This window comes from Dermochelys coriacea, chromosome 1, assembly GCF_009764565.3.
Source record: "Dermochelys coriacea isolate rDerCor1 chromosome 1, rDerCor1.pri.v4, whole genome shotgun sequence".
In the NCBI taxonomy this organism is placed as follows: domain Eukaryota; kingdom Metazoa; phylum Chordata; order Testudines; family Dermochelyidae; genus Dermochelys; species Dermochelys coriacea.
Window position 1 is genome coordinate 190306866 of NC_050068.2, and position 18340 is coordinate 190325205.

Genomic DNA, 18340 nt, shown 5'->3' on the forward strand with positions numbered 1-18340 from the left:
TAGAAATGTTAGGTTTCTATATAGCAGGGCTAAAAAGTATTCAGACCAAGAGTGAAATTCTTCCACGTGCAGAGTGCCAGCCCAGTGCATATGCATTACCTATTAAGGAAGACCGAGCAGATGCACAAAGTATGGCTGTGTGTTCGTTCTTTTTTTTCTATTTGAGGCACAAATTTCCCAGCACTCCATGCATGGAAAACCCATTGGCTTCAAATGAGAATTCTACAAAGAGACCACTTGCAGAACAAAACATTTAAATATGGCCCTTTCTCTTCTAACAAATTGCTGGTTCAGCCATTTTTATCATAAAGATATTGGGCACCCTTGCTGAAGGACTTTCTTCTAAATACAAGAGTTCAATGCCTGAGCTCATGCACAGCACACTGGATCTACAATGTTAAATGTTTGAGACATTAAATTTGCATTACAGAATGGATGTTAATCAGTAGATATATAAAGTTAGAAAATGAATTATCTTATTTTTGGTTGTAAATAAAGTCTATTGTTTGCATGATCCGCCTTTGATCAAATAGCATGGGCTATTGGGCTACTTTTGAATGTTAGGGTGATAGTTTTTAATTTAAAAAAAAATTACCACATAAAATTTACCACTTAGTTAAATAAAAAGCCAAAATATTTTCCCATTTCATTTTAAATATATATACATGTTCAAAGCTATATTTTTAGTACCTGTCATTTTTAGGTGCAATTTTGTTTCCAGAATTAATTTTGGGTGAAAATCTTGCCATATAGGGGGGAGAGTTTCAAAGGCAGAAAGGACAGTTGTGTCCAGCTCCCATTAATTGTCCTTTATGCCTTTGAAAATCTCCTTCTAGGTGACCAAGTATCTGACTGCACCTGAAAATCAGGCACTTGTGTCTACAAAAAGACAGGTCAAGATTCCTTTGAAAAGTCTGAATTACTTCTCTTTTAGATCTTATCTGCCTGTAATGTATGACTTGGACTGCCACTCTGTACAGGACTTTTAGGCATAAGCAATACAAGAAACAATTTTGCACCTCTTGATTTTGGGGCCTCCATAGTGTGTGCTGACTCAGCAAGTGGCAGACTGGTCCTTTCTCCCTCTCTGACTCAGGGAGAGAAATACTATTCCCTGATGAATCCTGATCTCCCTCTTGGAGAGCAGAACCGTAAAGGGAGAGGATTCCTCACCTATTTTTTTTTCTGCCACTCCCTCCCCCTGGTAATCTGGAGGCCTGTGTTTGAATCTAAAAGCAAGTTTTATAGAATATTCCTAGCTGACTCCACAGATGAATAAAAATGATAATTGATGGACCTCCTTTTTCAATTACAGCACAAATACCATTCAGTAAAGATCTAGTTAACAGTTTATAATAATTCCAATTATCTTGAAACTTACTAAACTTCTCTTATTCTTTTTACAGGAATATTTTTACCCCAAATATTTAAGTAAGTACCAATCCCCCTCAACCCACAAAAACCACACCTCTTTTGTGCTGTACTTTATCATAGAGTTTGTATGATACTGAGGGCTTTCTTCCCAATTGCATACTATCAGTTGAGTTACTCCAGCAGCAATAGCTGGGTGTTTTACTTTTGAATTCTGATGTGCAGTAGCTCACCAGCTCTTCTGTACAGTTAGAACCCGACTGAGCCATTCAGAATGTGAGGCTGTGATCAGGTGTCCTTAATGTGTCAACTGGTTTTCTAGCTCAAACTGTGAGAATAGGCTCTTTGAAGGTGCAGTGCTTAATTTCTGTTGTGATGATTTCAGTTTAAATGGGTGTTTGGCCCATAAGCAGATTGTGTTGGTCTGTATTTACAGGCTGCCTCGGCTCTCATCGAGCAGGGATTTTCAGGATTACTGATGTTGTTCCAGATTCCTCAAGTGACCTGAGAACCTGTGTTAAAGGTAAGAATTTGTGATATAAATTTCACAAACAGTACTGAAAACAGAGTTATGGTGTATCTAATACTGATTTGGGTTTAAGCATACACCCTGCCCCTATACAGAGCAGTTCACCTAGTAAGAAAAAAGTAACTTGTATTTTAGCTCATAATACAGTTATCTAGAAAGTAAAATTACATTCAAAATAGTAGAGTTTACTCTCACTCTTGAGTAATACTCTGGGGAAATTATGCGCCAAAAAATTAAAAATTCTGCACACAATGTTTTAAAATTCTGCAAATTTCATTTGTCAAAAATAACACAATATAATCAGGACAGTTTCAATTATTTTGGGAATTTATTTCAAAATATATGTCAGCAAGTATGTCTAACAATATAGACCCAAAAAAAAAAGATTCTGATAAAAAAAATTGACCAATAGATTCCTTACTAGGCATATTAATTTAGAACTTGGAGTAATTCATTTAAATTACAACACAGAACTATATTTCCTGCACCCATCAGACACAGTGCAAAGGCTTGAGGGTGTCAGGGGGACAGAGGTGCTGAGGGAGAGGGTAGGAGCCTGGAGTGAACCTGGAGGGTTGTTTGGTGTGGATGGGAGAAGTATGGAACAGGGGGTTTTTTTTGGGGGGGGCAGGATTGTTGGGGAGCCTCGCCCATGCAGACCCTGGCTAATCCCAAACCTCTCCCATTTGGCAGGCACATCCATCCCTGTCCCCACATCTCCCCCATCCTGATGGGTCCCTGCAGCCCCCTGCCCCATCCCCATGTGTCCCTGCAGCCCCACTCCCATTCAGCCCCTGGCTCAATGCTGTCACCCCACTAGCACCTGAGTCTGTCCCCCCACTAGCCATTCTGAACCGCTGTCTGTGACCCCCCAGCAGCCCCGTGTGCCCCACTTTGTCTATCCTAATCTGGCTCCATGGGCCAGGTACTGTGATGAATTTCTACTCCTGGGGGAATTATGTGCCACTGCATGCACACACAACTCCCCCCCCCACACGAAAATACATTCTGCCCCAGAAGTGCCTCAGTTCTGCCTTTTGCCCACCAGAGGCCACTGTGGCACCAGAACAGCCTGCTGCATTCATGCTGTTGGCTGTTCTGGTGCCACAGTGGCCTCTGGTGGGAGAAAGGCAGAACTGCAACACTTCTAGGGCAGAAAGTATTTTCTGCAGAAAAAAATAAAATTCTGCAGGACACATGAATTCTGCGTGTGCGCAGTGGCACAAAATTCCCTCAGAAGTAGAGTAAGAAACAGCATACCGCTGTGCAACCCCAGAAGAGCTGTGGAAAGGACACAATTCCTCCAAAATCACAAGGGAATATTTTGCATCAGCCCATTACCAAATTTAGCGCACTCCTCTACTTGTGTCCAGCTTGATCTGCTTGTTCACAAGTGCACACCACCCTGCCTAGGTATTTGAAAGAGTTTCCAGTCTGAATATATATTTATCCTTAAGCACCCATCCCTGTGTTTGTCCTTGAGAGGAAATGAGGGCAAAAAAGAATCCTTAATAATTACACTACACACTGCCACAGATGAGCACACTTTCTAGATTACTCTGCCAACATGCCTGCAGTCACAAATTAAAGTGTATTCTCATTCATCCCCTCCCCCCCCATTGGAGGCTTGGGGGGCAGGGCAAGGTAGGGCGCTACAGAGGTGTGTGAACATTTAATGTTGCTGAACACTCTCCCATGAGGACACCTAGATATTAATTTTAATCCTCATATGGTTCCACATGGCAAAGTAGCAAATGCCAAAACAAAATGTTTTAAAAAAGTAAGTAAAAAGATAACTTGTACAATTTTCAAATGCTTCCAGGGGCCAGATTTTTAAAAAGTATTTAGGAACCTAAGTTACAGATAGGCGCATACTGGGATTTCACAAGCGCCCAACTCTCATGAGTTAGACACCTAGGCACTTATGAAAATTTCAGTACATACCTAATCTCTGCATCTATAGATGCCTACATTTCCTTATAAATCTGGCTATTAGAAGCCTCTGTCCTGTTTTCAGAAGTGACTTAGGCACTCAGGAATATAAGATCCATTAATTTTCAATGAGGTCTAGGTGCCTAATGGCCAGATTTTTAAAGATATTTAGGCGCCTAATATGATTTTCTAAAGCATCTACATAGGTTAAACACTTTGATAAAGCCCACTGGCTCCTATCTGCATGTTTAGGTGCCTAAATACTTTTGTAAATCTGGCTCCGAGTGCCAAAGTCACTTTGGAAAATCGAACACAGGAGCTTTTGAAAATTTTTGCCTACATCTAACTTTGCCATGTGTCCTCATTTTTATCCTTTCATTTTTAATTTGAGTTCATATGAAAGTCAGGGGGACTAACTGGGCTTCGGCTATGCATAATGTGGGCAAGTGTAGCATAATTGCGTTCTGCCAATCCACTTCCAACCTGGTCTGTAAACCACTCACTATTACTGAAGTCCAAGCCTTCTTAGCAAAGATAAACATCAATGCAATCTGGCATGGTTAGCTAAATCCACCTGCTCAATTTGCAGTGATGTCTTAATCAACCTTACACAATCTTCATACCATACAACAACAGATAATACAAAATACTCCCATCCCTACCACAATTAGTATTTTACAGTGAAATAAGATCATAGGAGTGTATCAGCTCCACAAATATAAGTAACTGGTTAGAGTTGGGGGGTGAGGAAGGGGTGAGGAAAAGGAAACCATAGACCTGAAGTGTGGGATGGCCAGAAGAATGAATCTTAAATTATGGTATTTAATCAAAAGTGAGTTTACAGACTTTAGGCCAAATTCACCCGGTGAAAATAGATGTACTCCATTAAAGTCAACATAGATCCACCTGCTTTAGTCAGGGAGTTTTGCCCTACTTTTTTATTGTACTATACTTAGCATTGACCTTTGTCCCCAGATGTGTGAATTTATATAAACTTACCTACCAACTTAGGGGAGTACAGAGTAAAACAATAGGCTGTGTTCTCCCTGTGGTAGGCATGTTGCACTTCGCTTTACATTGCCACGCAGGCATGCACAGAGACTTCTCGATTCCTCTCCATGCTCCAGTTTTTGATTTTTGTAAGTGAATTTAAAGTTAGTGAAAGCTGCCAGTTGGATAGCACTGGGAAGTGAAGTTTCCAGTTTGTCAATGGAGCATGTACGGCACTGGCCGCAGGGTTGTAAACTTCCACGCAAAATGTGCCACCTCTAGCATGACAAAGGAATTAGTCTCTGTACCTTTCAGACCTTGGCCTCTGCTGAGACAACTGGGATGATGATTGATGCAGACAGCTATTCACTAAGAACTGAACTGAGACCTCTAGGTTAATTTACCTATGCCACTGAAGAGCCTTTGTTTGGTAGTGGCTTGCTGCTATTACCAACCTGGACCAATCTGCACCCAGTAATAACAAGCACTGTATACCAATTTCCATGAGCAATTCATTTCATAATGGTCTTCTCTTGGTGGGGGGAAAATGTTACTGATCCATAACTGGTAATGTTGTCTTTGGACTAGCTGCCAAAGGGGACAAAGTGCGTTGTAACTTTTGAGATAACTTACCTCTGGGCAGAATTAATAGAAGGGCATGTGCTATGTGGATGTTTTTTCTTGTATGGCAAGCTTTTTCCTTCTTGTGAATGGTGACTATCAAAGGAAAGGAGGAAGGAAATAAGATTATGGAAAGGCGGAGTGTAAAAATGAACTTTTTTCCCCCCTGTGCACACACAGAAATTTCAAACCAATGTAACCCTCTACCATGTAATGAAGATGGATATATGGAATGCATCGACGGGCAAGCCAGATACTCTTGTGTCTGTAAACCAGGCTGGCAAGGAGAGAGATGTGAAGAAGGTACAATCCATTTTATGACTATGATGGTAGTAACCATTACTATGGCTGAAATTAGAGCATTATTAACAGTACCATATCTTTAAATAGATAAATGAGGCAGCAAATAGCCTCTCTTAGATTAAGATTTTTTGGGCTCCCCTTTCCCCCGTTTCCCTTCTGTGACATACCAGGGCACAATACAGACCAATGAGTTGCTGTGTTACTCCAGGTCTGTAATCTGGGGATGGGCATGTCCTTCACAATGCCTTGCTGCTGTAGCCTCTAACTTGGACTGCTCACAAACTGCCTCCAGCTATGTCTGTATGTGCTTTAGCCAGCCAGCTACACATTGGCTCTTATCAGTCTTAAAGCTTACCACAGAGTGATCCCAACACACTCCCAGTCTCAGATTTCCCCTCAGAAATACATGTCCTGTATTGCCCAGCCCTCTCCTGGACAGACTGGGCTTTTGAGCTGTGCTCCGGCTCCGCTCCGGCTCCAGGCAAAAACCTGCAGCTCCACTGCTCTGGAGCTGCTCCACGCTTCAGCTCCAGGCTCCGCTCCAAAGCCCTGTGTAACAGACAGTACAGATATATTGAGTCCATTATTCCTTTAAGGGAATTACATGCACAACTTTTTACCCCAAATGAAGTTACCCAGATAATTCAATTTGAACACACTGGATTAGATAAAACAATAAAACAAGTTTATTAACTACGAAGAGAGAGAGAGAGATCTTAAGTGAGTACAAGTAATGAAAGATAAGTCAGACATGTTTACAAGAAAAATAAAGAAAAAATGCTACTGGTGATTAACTTAAACTATATTAGAGTCAAAGCAAAGTTCTCTCACCTGTGTCGAAGGAAACTCTACGCTGTTTCTTTGCCAAGATGTAGATTTTTGCCCCTACCCTCTTCCCTGCCAAAGATGGTCACTTTGCTGGTAATTGTCCATCAGTCTTGTGTGCACCTGGCTGAGGCATCGGCTTGCCTTTTGTCTCCAAGGGACTGATTTGACCACTCTCCAAATTTATCTGGAAAATACATTTTTAGTCATGATTTCAGTTTATAACTTCACATATAACGCTACCGCTATGATATTACTGATCAGCAAATTATGAGTTTTTAAATGATACTTCACAAGTAGTAGTAGATACTTCACATGACTTGTACAGAAATTACTACAATAGTATATAGGGTATATTCTGTTATATCTTCTAGATGTAAATGAATGTGAAGACCCAGCAAATAAAAATGGCGGTTGTAGCCACAGGTGTATTAATTTTCCTGGAAGCTACCGTTGTTTTTGTGATGATGGATACTACATGATTCCAAATAAACAGGACTGCAGGGGTAAGAAAAGACACTTAAAATACTATTGTATGTAAAGAAATTATGTTTGGATACTACCAGTTAGAAAAGTTAGGCTGAACTATAGCTACTGTTCCTTTAAATTTTCCCCTCCTATTTTGAGCCAAATTCTGCCATCTGATGCATGTGTGATTCCAATTGATATGCCCAAATCTAGGGTTGTGTAAACCTTTTTACATGAAACCTGGGGGCTTGGGTTACAAATCCCAGACTTAAACCATTTCATAGCCCAAGTCAAGTTTCTAGAATGCAAGGGGCAGTTAACATTCTTAGCGGAAACCAAGTCTGTGAAAATCTGTGGCTTTGATTGGATTTCACTCTGTGAGTTTTGGTTTCCTTCACTTGAAAGGAAAATATTAATGAATTCTGAAGATGCTCTTTATTAGGATGATCAGATGTCCAGATTTTACAGGGACAGCCCCAAATATCGGGACTTTCTCTTATATAGGCACCTATTACCTCCCACCCCATCTCGACTTTTCACACTGGCTATCTAGTCATCCTACTCTTTATATGGGGAAAGGCTTGTGCAGCATTGCATCACTATACTTACTTCCTGGGTGTAGCACAAAGGCCTTTTTATTGACTATAGATTTAAGTCTTTAGTTTGGAATAAAATTCCAGGTAAAGGGCATATGTTAATATAGTTAGCAGAAAAAATTGATGGCATTTTGGCAAGAAAATAGCTTACCTCATTCTAGTATTGCATTTCTTTACTAGTCAAAATTTTTCTGTTGAGCTGCACTAATCGCTATGGATACCATCTTGAGAGGATGTAAAGGGACAAACTTTTAGGCTGGCTTTCATTGCCTCCTGGTTAGTGCATGTACTTTTGTGGACGCAAATAATCAATGACACCATGACTCCTATATAAGCCCATTGCAATACTGCCGTCTGACAAATGCAGGCTCACAAGTTGGTTGAATGGAGCCTGTTCATATACTTTTAATCCTTTAGAGCATAGGTGGGCAAACTACGGCCCGCAGGTCACAGCTGGCCCACGGGACCATCCTGCCCGGTCCCTGAGCTCCCGGCTGGGGAGGCTAGTCCCCGGCCCCTACCCCATAGCCTCACCTCACTGCGCTGCCAGCGCTCTGGCCTGCCACGTCTGCCGGGGAGCGCGGCGGTGTGGCTGGCTCCAGCTGGGCAGCGTGGCTGCGAGCTCCTGCTGCTCTGAGCGGCATGGTAAGGGGGCAAGGAGCGGGGGGTTGGAGAGGGGGTGGGGTCACAGGAGGGGGCGATCAGGGGACAAGGAGTAGGGGGAGTTGGATGGTTCATGGGTTGTGAGGGGCGCAGTCAGAGGGTGGGAAGTGGGAGGGGGCCAGGCTGTTTGCGGTGGCACAGCCTTCCCTACCCTGCTCTCCATACAGTTTTGCAACCCCAATGTGACCCTTGAGCCAAAAAGTTTACCCACCCCTGCTTTAGAGCTAGACTGTGCACCCCTGGCTCATGGTGGTGAGCCGTTATTCACACGAGTAGTCCCTCTGAAGCCAGAGAGGTTACCTGCCATTAATGAGGGCTCACCAATATGAGTAACAGCTGCACAATCTAGCTCTCAATCAGGAATGATGAGCAAAGCATTACAGTAAACACATTTATGCTACTTTTTTCCTCTGACACACTTGCCCCTTTTCCTTGGATCCATAGTACAGCCTACAGAGTATCAAGGTATGCAGGAGACTTCACCTGGGGGCAAGGTAAAATTCCCTGCAGAATCCTCTGGAAGTCTCCTTTACAAAGGAGACTATGCCAAACCTAGCAAGAACCGCTGGAATTGTGAGCCTTTTTTTTTTTTGCCCTTACAATCTTGAGGCAGGGTAAAATGTCATGAGAAAAAACTTTATTCTCAGTAACACTTCTGAATTTATAGACAGGAATGAATGTATGATACGTCCAAACATCTGTGGAACAGCACAGTGCAAGAACATCCCTGGCAAATATAAATGTGAATGTGCAGAAGGCTACACATATAATTCAACTTCAAAGAATTGTGAAGGTAAAAGTTTTTTTTCCCCTTTCTTTTTTTTTTTTAAAATAGCTGCTGTGACAATTTGGGGATTCTGTCTACATGTAACTTACAAATTCTAGTTGATTTTATGAAATTGTTGCATCATTAAATGCCTCCATGAACGTGGAATCAGACATCTGCTACCATCTCTCCCAGATCAAGGACAATAGAGAGTTGTTAACTTAAAACAGTTCCCATTCAAATGGGAGCACCTTAGAACAAGGGGCTGGCTAAAGTTTAGAGAATCCAGTTATCTTATGTGCTTTGCAGAAATTGGGGTTTGGAGCAGTGGAAGGGAACAAAGACGCAGGATGTGACACAGAGGGGGTTTACAGACACGGAGGGTACACCCGTCTCAAACCAGGTGAAACCGATTCAGGCTTGCGCTGCAGGACTAAAAATAGCAGTGTAGACTAGAGGGTCAGCCCGAGCCCAAACATCTACACTGCTGTCTTTAGCCCTGCAAGCCTGAGTCAGTTGACCCAGGCTCTGAGACTCTTTGCTGCAGGTTGTTGGGTTTTTTTGCTGTGTAGTCATACCCAAAGGCTGAGGAGGGACTGAAAAGGGAAGCTTTTTGATTGCAGATCAACTGAAGGTGAAGGATACTGACTGCAGGGGTCAGGGAAAGATCCAGTAATTGGGGGGAAAAAGCCCTGAGTTGGTGGAGATTCAATACCGGGGACTCGGAACCCTGGAAAGATACCAGCTGAAATCCCAAAGAATGCTCAAAGGTGATGAGGAAATTGAGGAATGGTGTCCAGGTGTTCAATGTTTTGCCTAGATCTGTGTATCTCTTGTGCTGTGTAAAGTAAAGAGTGAGTGGGTTAGAAATCCCTCTGCAAAGTCTGTGTTGTTTGCTTCAATCATCACATATTGCTGAACGGATGAACTATAAACCAGTGGCTGACTACTCACAAGGCTGAGCTCTAGGGAAGGGTTTTGCTTAAGCTACTGAAGTGTCTTAGGGGTCAGCACTCATGCTAAGGACCTAGTGCAACTGGGTTGTGGGGTCCATCCTCCATGCAGGGGTACGAGACAGAGTCTGTGCCAGAGAGTCTGCAGCCAGAGATGGTAGCTGGAGCCTACCCTGTGATCATGAGGAGCTTCAAGGCACACAGGCCCAGCAAGTGGGTCTAACACAGCAGCCTCGTGAGGGTCCAGTAGGGGTATCTCAACCAGGGCTGTTACAATTGCTACAATGTATAAAACAACTTTCTATCCTCTTCTATGGGTATATCAATCACCACATTTTATGACGGGTTTCAGAGTAGCAGCCGTGTTAGTCTGTATTCGCAAGAAGAAAAGGAGTACTTGTGGAACCTTAGAGACTAACAAATTTATTTGAGCATAAGCTTCCGTGAGCTACAGCTCACTTCATCGGATGCATTTGATGGAAAATACAGAGGGGAGATTGATATACACACACAGAGAACATGAAACAATGGTTTTTATCATACACACTGTAAGGAGAGGTTTCAGAGTAGCAGCCGTGTTAGTCTGTATTCGCAAAAAGAAAAGGAGTACTTGTGGCACCTTAGAGACTAACAAATTTATTAGAGCATAAGCTTTCGTGAGCTACAGCTCACTTCATCGGATGCATTTGGTGGAAAAAACAGAGGAGAGATTTATATACACACACACAGAGAACATGAAACAATGGGTTTATCATACACACTGTAAGGAGAGTGATCACTTAAGATAAGCCATCACCCACAGCAGGGGGGGGAAAGGAGGAAAACCTTGCATGGTGACAAGCAGGTAGGCTAATTCCAGCAGTTAACAAGAATATCAGAGGAACAGTGGGGGGTGGGGTGGGGGGAGAAATACCATGGGGAAATAGTTTTACTTTGTGTAATGACTCATCCATTCCCAGTCTCTATTCAAGCCTAAGTTAATTGTATCCAGTTTGCAAATTAATTCCAATTCAGCAGTCTCTCGTTGGAGTCTGTTTTTGAAGCTTTTTTGTTGAAGTATAGCCACTCTTAGGTCTGTGATCGAGTGACCAGAAAGATTGAAGTGTTCTCCAACTGGTTTTTGAATGTTATAATTCTTGACGTCTGATTTGTGTCCATTCATTCTTTTACGTAGAGACTGTCCAGTTTGGCCAATGTACATGGCAGAGGGGCATTGCTGGCACATGATGGCATATATCACATTGGTAGATGCGCAGGTGAACGAGCCTCTGATAGTGTGGCTGATGTGATTAGGCCCTATGATGGTATCCCCTGAATAGATATGTGGACAGAGTTGGCAACGGGCTTTGTTGCAAGGATAGGTTCCTGGGTTAGTGGTTCTGTTGTGTGGTGTGTGGTTGCTGGTGAGTATTTGCTTCAGATTGGGGGGCTGTCTGTAAGCAAGGACTGGTCTATCTCCCAAGATCTGAGAGAGCGATGGCTCGTCCTTCAGGATAGGTTGTAGATCCTTGATGATGCGTTGGAGAGGTTTTAGTTGGGGGCTGAAGGTGATGGCTAGTGGCGTTCTGTTCTTTTCTTCGTTGGGCCTGTCCTGTAGGCCTTGAGCCCTTCCTCAAGGGCTTCTTTTCCATGTGTCCAGATGATGAAGATGTCATCAATGTAGCGCAAGTAGAGTAGGGGCATTAGGAGACGAAAGCTGAGAAAGCGTGAAACTACAGCATTTGTTCAAGAAACTCCCTGAAAAAGCACAAGAACAAATCCGCACAGACACACCCCTAGAACCTGGGGTATTCTATCTGCTACCCAAGATCCATAAACCTGGAAATCCTGGATGCCCCATCATCTCAGGCATTGGCACCCTGACAGCAGGATTGTCTGGCTATGTAGACTCCCTCCTCAGGCCCTACGTTACCAGCACTCCCAGCTATCTTCGAGACACCAGTGACTTTCTGAGGAAACTACAATCCATCGGTGATCTTCCTAAAAACACCATCCTAGCCACTATGGATGTAGAAGCCCTCCACACCAACATTCCACACAAGGATGGACTACAAGCTGTCAGGAACACTATCCCCGATAATGTCATGGCTAACCTGGTGCCTGAACTTTGTGACTTTGTCCTCACCCATAACTATTTCACATTTGGGGACAATGTATACCTTCAAATCAGCAGCACTTAGATGGGTACCCGCATGGCCCCACAGTATGCCAACATTTTTATGGCTGACTTAGAACAACGCTTCCTCAGCTCTCGTCCCCTAATGCCCCTACTCTACTTGCGCTACATTGATGACATCTTCATCATCTGGACCCATGGAAAAGAAGCCCTTGAGGTATTCCACCATGATTTCAACAATTTCCATCCCACCATCGACCTCAGTCTGGATCAGTCCACACAAGAGATCCACTTCCTGGACACTACGGTGCTAATAAGCGATGGTCACATAAACACCACCCTATATTGGAAACCTACTGACCGCTATTCCTACCTACATGCCTCTAGCTTTCATCCCTATCACACCACACGATCCATTGTCTACAGCCAAGCTCTACGATATAACCGCATTTGCTCCAACCCCTCAGACAGAGACAAACACCTACAAGATCTCTATCATGCATTCCTACAACTACAATACCCACCTGCTGAAGTGAAGAAACAGATTGACAGAGCCAGAAGAGTACCCAGAAGTTACCTCCTACAGGACAGACCCAACAAAGAAAAGAACAGAACGCCACTAGCCATTACCTTCAGCCCCCAACTAAAACCTCTCCAACGCATCATCAAGGATCTACAACCTATCCTGAAGGACAACCCATCACTCTCACAGATCTTGGGAGACAGGCCAGTCCTTGCTTACAGACAGCCCCCCAATCTGAAGCAAATACTCACCAGCAACCACACACCACACAACAGAACCACTAACCCAGGAACCTATCCTTGCAACAAAGCCCGTTGCCAACTCTGCTCACATATCTATTCAGGGGACACCATCATAGGACCTAATCACATCAGCCACACTAGCAGAGGCTTGTTCACCTACACATCTACCAATGTGATATATGCCATCATGTGCCAGCAATGCCCCTCTGCCATGTACATTGGTCAAACTGGACAGTCTCTACGTAAAAGAATAAATGGACACAAATCAGACGTCAAGAATTATAACATTCAAAAACCAGTTGGAGAACACTTCAATCTCTCTGGTCACTCGATTACAGACCTGAGGGTGGCTATCCTTCAAGAAAAAAACTTCAAAAACAGACTCCAACAAGAGACTGCTGAATTGGAATTAATTTGCAAACTGGATACAATTAACTTAGGCTTGAATAGAGGCTGGGAATGGATGAGTCGTTACACAAAGTAAAACTATTTCCCCATGTTATCCCCCCCCCACCCCACTGTTCCTCAGATATTCTTGTTAACTGCTGGAAATAGCCTACCTTGCTTGTCACCATGAAACGTTTTCCTCCTTCCCCCCCGCCCCCCCCCCACTGCTGGTGATTGCTCATCTTAAGTGATCACTCTCCTTACAGTGTGTATGATAAAAACCATTGTTTCATGTTCTTTGTGTGTGTATATCAATCTCCCCTCTGTATTTTCCACCAAATGCATCCAATGAAGTGAGCTGTAGCTCACGAAAGCTTATGCTCAAATAAATTTGTTAGTCTCTAAGGTGCCACAAGTATTCCTTTTCTTTTTGCGACCACATTTTATGTTACTATCATTCAAATGTTGGGTGCTCATTGATATTGAGTCAGTCTGACTGCTCTTCATAAAGGGTGCAAATAGAAGACTGGAGGGATTCACTCAAAATATTGGGACCTGAGACTGCCATTTAAAAAATGGTCCATTCCTCTCCCCTTCCCCAATTTACACCTCCTCCATGCAATCTAATCTACAGTTTGTCAGAACATTGTCCCTTCAGACCTTTTTCTGGGCAGAGAAGAACATTTCTTTATGAAATGAGTGTGTGTGGAAGAAAGCATCCCTCCAGAGATAGGTTTCAGAGTAGCAGCCGTGTTAGTCTGTATTCGCAAAAAGAAAAGGAGTACTTGTGGCACCTTACAGACTAACAAATTTATTGGCGCATAAACTTTCGTGAGCTACAGCTCACTTCATAAATTCGTTAGTCTCTAAGGTGCCACAAGTACTCCTTTTCTTTTTGCTCCAGAGAAAGTTACCGTAACTATTCATGCTGAAGGTGAATATATATTTAGCTAGTGGTAGAGCTGTGAAAAGGCACTGTACAAATATTCAAATGTCTAATTAGCCTTTTTTTAAAAAAAATATTTGAGTATTTGCAGATTTGATTATGGATCATTTTAATTTGTTCCACCAGCTTTAATGTTTGCCATATACAGTGGAAATAATGAAATTCCAACTGGTGAAAAAAATGAACTTTTAGGATTTTACCTTAGGAAGAAATTCACCATGTCTGCAGTTTACACACAAGCTCTTCATAGCACAGGGAATGCTGTAAACACAAATGGTGACCTGCAGATACTGCCTTTTTATTATCACACACACACACACACACACAGACTTTAAAATAGTTCTTTGCTGGCAGTGAGCATTTTACTCCATGTCTTTGTGCAACTGTCTGGTGCCTTGTCTGATTACAAAATCCTTGCTATTGTGTAAAAGTTATCTGCTCTCCCTTGCCCAATTACTGTGGGATTAAAGAGAGGATGCTAACAGATTTGTTACTGTGTATACTGGGATTAAAAAGAAAAAAACAAAAAACAACAACTGTGGTTTCAAGGAACAATCTGAAATACTTTCCCCACCTCCCTCTTGTGTACATGTAGGTTGTGTGGGGTTCTCAAGTGTAATTTTACTGTTAAAATTGGGATCCTGAAAGGTTGTGAGACTACAGATATTAACAAAAGCACTTCCTACTTAGGATGTAATGCCGTTAAGCTTTCAGAATTGTTATAGCCACATTATATGGGTCATCAAAACCAGTCTAAAGACAGGGTTATGCAGATGGACAGCAATTTAGCCTGTCTAAAGGTTGGCAAAATGTATGTTTCCATTGTCATGTTGAAGGGCCAGATTCATTCCCGTGGATCAGTGAAGTCAAAGTTACACACACACACACACACACACACACACACACACACACACACACACACACACACACACTAACTATACACACACACACACACACTAACTATAGTGGTAGTTGCTGCAAGGGGAGGAGGTAGGATTCTCCTCCCTTTGCCCCCTGGAGAGGGCTGCTGCAGTATCAGCATCTCCCTCTTCTGGGGGTTCTCTGAATGGAAAGCAGCTGTAAAATCCAGTCAGGGTTCATAAACATCCCTACAGTAGAAACTGCCTATGATAGGTACTGACTCAGCTTATCCCCTTTCAACCACTTGTGTGGCTGCACCAGCCCACTACAGACACCCTGGCAAAGCAGGTCTTGCTGGAGGCTAGCATTTGTTGCACCCCCTACCCCTCCAAGCAGACATACCAGCTCTGGGGCTGCAGCTTGCATTGCCAGAATCCTGGAGGTGAATCAAACCTGGGGTTTAAAACACAATAGAAGTTGTTTTAAAGAATGACCTAAGCCCACTACAGTTTAACTTAGATATTGGTCGTATCTTCAGCTCCACACATCTTTATCCTTCCTGAACTGAGAGTTTTTCCTAAACAGGCCCTTGTTGACCTAAACAAACAGCAAAGACAATAAGATTAGGCATTTTAATAGGCCTTTCCTCCAAGCATCTCAAAACCCTTCACAAGCATTAGTTGGTTAGTCCTTTCAACACACTAAGGAAGTATCTGCCATGTAAATTATGGGGAACCTCTGGCACAGAGAGGTTAAATGATGATGTGTTAGGTCACTCAGTGAGACAGTGTCAAGTGCTAGAATCGAAGCCAGGAATCCTGGGAACTAGTTTCTGCTTCTACCCAATACAATACTTTATAAAGTAGAACTTGAAGAGGAGATCATGAATTTTCTTTAAGCAACTAAAAATGCGATTTTAATTTTTTTTAAAAAAACCTAGCATGGTACAAAACCAAATCATGTTTTAAAAATATATTTACTAGCAGACTATCATTTATTTACATCAAAAGGGCAGTGCACTTCAGAACCAGCATTGCAAAATTTCTTTATACATTGCCCTTAGTTCATGGCTACAGAGCCTCTCACCTCATGAGCTTGTGTGTTTTTCATATTAGAAATGTAACAATTAAATTAGCCTTTCACACAACCTCTCTTTAATACGTTATTTATTGCACATAGCCAACAACATGAAAAAGGTAGTAGGTTTAGCTACTTAATAGCCAAGTGGTTTTTGCTTTTAATCAGCCTAAATTGATCTCCATAGACTCCACTTAAGCTGTCTGGACTTTGCAGCTTGGGAAGATTACGACGTCAGTAAGAGGAGGTACCTCTCCCTCAGATGGGACTGTAAGGAACTGATTTTGGCCTTATGTGAACAGACTGTCTCTGCTCCACACAATTGCCATGTATGCTGTAGTAACTCTTGCAGCTTGTGAGACCCTAGGTGAAACAAGAGGAGAGTGGCCCAGAACAGGTAGTAGTGATAGACAGGTGGCAGGAGTTCATTTATGTCAGTTCCTTTTCTGCATTCCTCTGTAATTCTCAGCCATGCAGCTCAGCTTTGCAGCTTCTCACATATCAGTTCAGCCTTGCCCTGGCTCGCTGCACGGTTTCCATATCAGATTTGCTGGGGTTGTTCATCCAGAAGGCAATGTAAGTTTCAGGCTGGAGAGAGCCCTTTAATACATCACCACCACCACCGACAGGATTCACATTCCAATACAGAACTGTCTTGCCCATTGTTGCATTAACTTAATGTACTTGTCTTTAGAACATTAAATTATTGTTCAGTCTAAGTCTCATGCAATGTGCTTCCATTTCACTGCAGATGTGGATGAATGTGCTGAAAACACTTGTGCGCAAGAGTGTGTAAATTCTCCAGGAAGCTATTCCTGCTATTGTGATGGCAAGAAAGGGTTCAAGCTTTCTAAGGACAGGAAGCACTGCGAGGTAAAACTGCACAATATGAGCTTGCTAGGGAAATTACAGAGTTGGGTGTTTCTCCATGACAGGATGAGGTAGATTAGGAAAAGTACCAAAGCCAGTTTCAAAATTGCTGCAGGCTTTGAGTTGGGGCATGCTTCACAAAGCAAATCCAGCAGTTCAGTTGACAGGGATTTGGATATCATTCGGTCCAGGTTCAGTTCCAAGAGAAAGCATCAAGAGAAATCTGCCTTAACTAGCCCTTTTCTACCCCATCCCCCAAAATAAACCCCATGCCCCTCCCTGGCTTAGATGTTGACATGGGAGCCTCAGCCTCGTTTTGAAAGCATGTTCACATATTTCCCAGATTTTTCTTGCCATGAGAACCTTTTCCCACCTAGTCTCTCAGAGTGACTCCTGGAAAAGCTCACTTTGAGTTGATTGTTTTGCACAGTTTCAGTTGTCATGACTTTTAAAAAAAAAAAAAAGGTCCAAGCAGCGAGTGAATAGTTTCACCAAGTGCTAAAAAATACATTTCCCATCCAAAAGGAATTACAAATTTACACTTTAGTGGAAGAAACAGTGGGACTACAGAGGATTTCAATGAAAGCATTTTCTTATGAAGGCTTTTCTTTATACTACTTTGGCAGGAGCGGGCAGGTTGGGACCTGTAAGTGTGTTCAAACAGCTTCCACCAAAAACAAATCTTTGCCACAGTATGATGTAGGGGGGCTTAAATATTTCAAAGATCAAAGCCCGCTAGTGTGCTCAAACATATTTACTAGAAGTTGGTATTTTTAGTTGCTAAGCTTTAATACTTGGACAACACAGGGAGTAATTTCATTCCCTACTGATAATAAAGTGGGAGGGCAGTCTGCTCTGTCCCCCTTAAACATTACTCCTAATGCTGTTGTATGAGAGACAGGTTTAGTAACCCTTGGGACTAAGGCTAAAGAGGCTGACCCAGTATGTGGAAACCAGTTGCAGATCTTTTAATTGGAATAAAAATCTGTATTATCAGCGGTATCATGGAAAATCCCAAAGGGATGTATCCTCTTTGCAGACCAAGTGCTCCACCTGGTGTATAAAAAAAATTCAAGTCCAGTTCTTGCATATAATATTGTAATTCATGAGTTGTTACACTACAGTCAATGGAATTGCTATACCATGAAAATTGTGTTAAATGAGAACCAAGCCCAAAGAATTTTGGGAAATGTAGTATTAGCTGTGAGTTAGACCAGTAGTTCTCAATCAGGGTTACGCATACCCCTGGGAGTATGTAGAGGTCTTCCAGGAGGTACATCAACTCATCTAAATATTTGCCT

General features: G+C 42.6%; 1 protein-coding gene across 1 annotated transcript in view; it reads left to right on the plus strand.

Annotated features, from left to right (window-relative positions):
- Positions 1–18340, plus strand: part of PROS1 (protein S) — a 44015-nt gene that overhangs the window by 8330 nt on the left and 17345 nt on the right. The window contains exons 3-8 of the mRNA XM_038412553.2: positions 1407–1431; positions 1808–1894; positions 5624–5746; positions 6946–7077; positions 8966–9091; positions 16921–17042. Coding sequence (XP_038268481.2) covers positions 1407–1431; positions 1808–1894; positions 5624–5746; positions 6946–7077; positions 8966–9091; positions 16921–17042 — 615 coding nt within the window. The remainder of the gene's footprint in view (positions 1–1406; positions 1432–1807; positions 1895–5623; positions 5747–6945; positions 7078–8965; positions 9092–16920; positions 17043–18340) is intronic.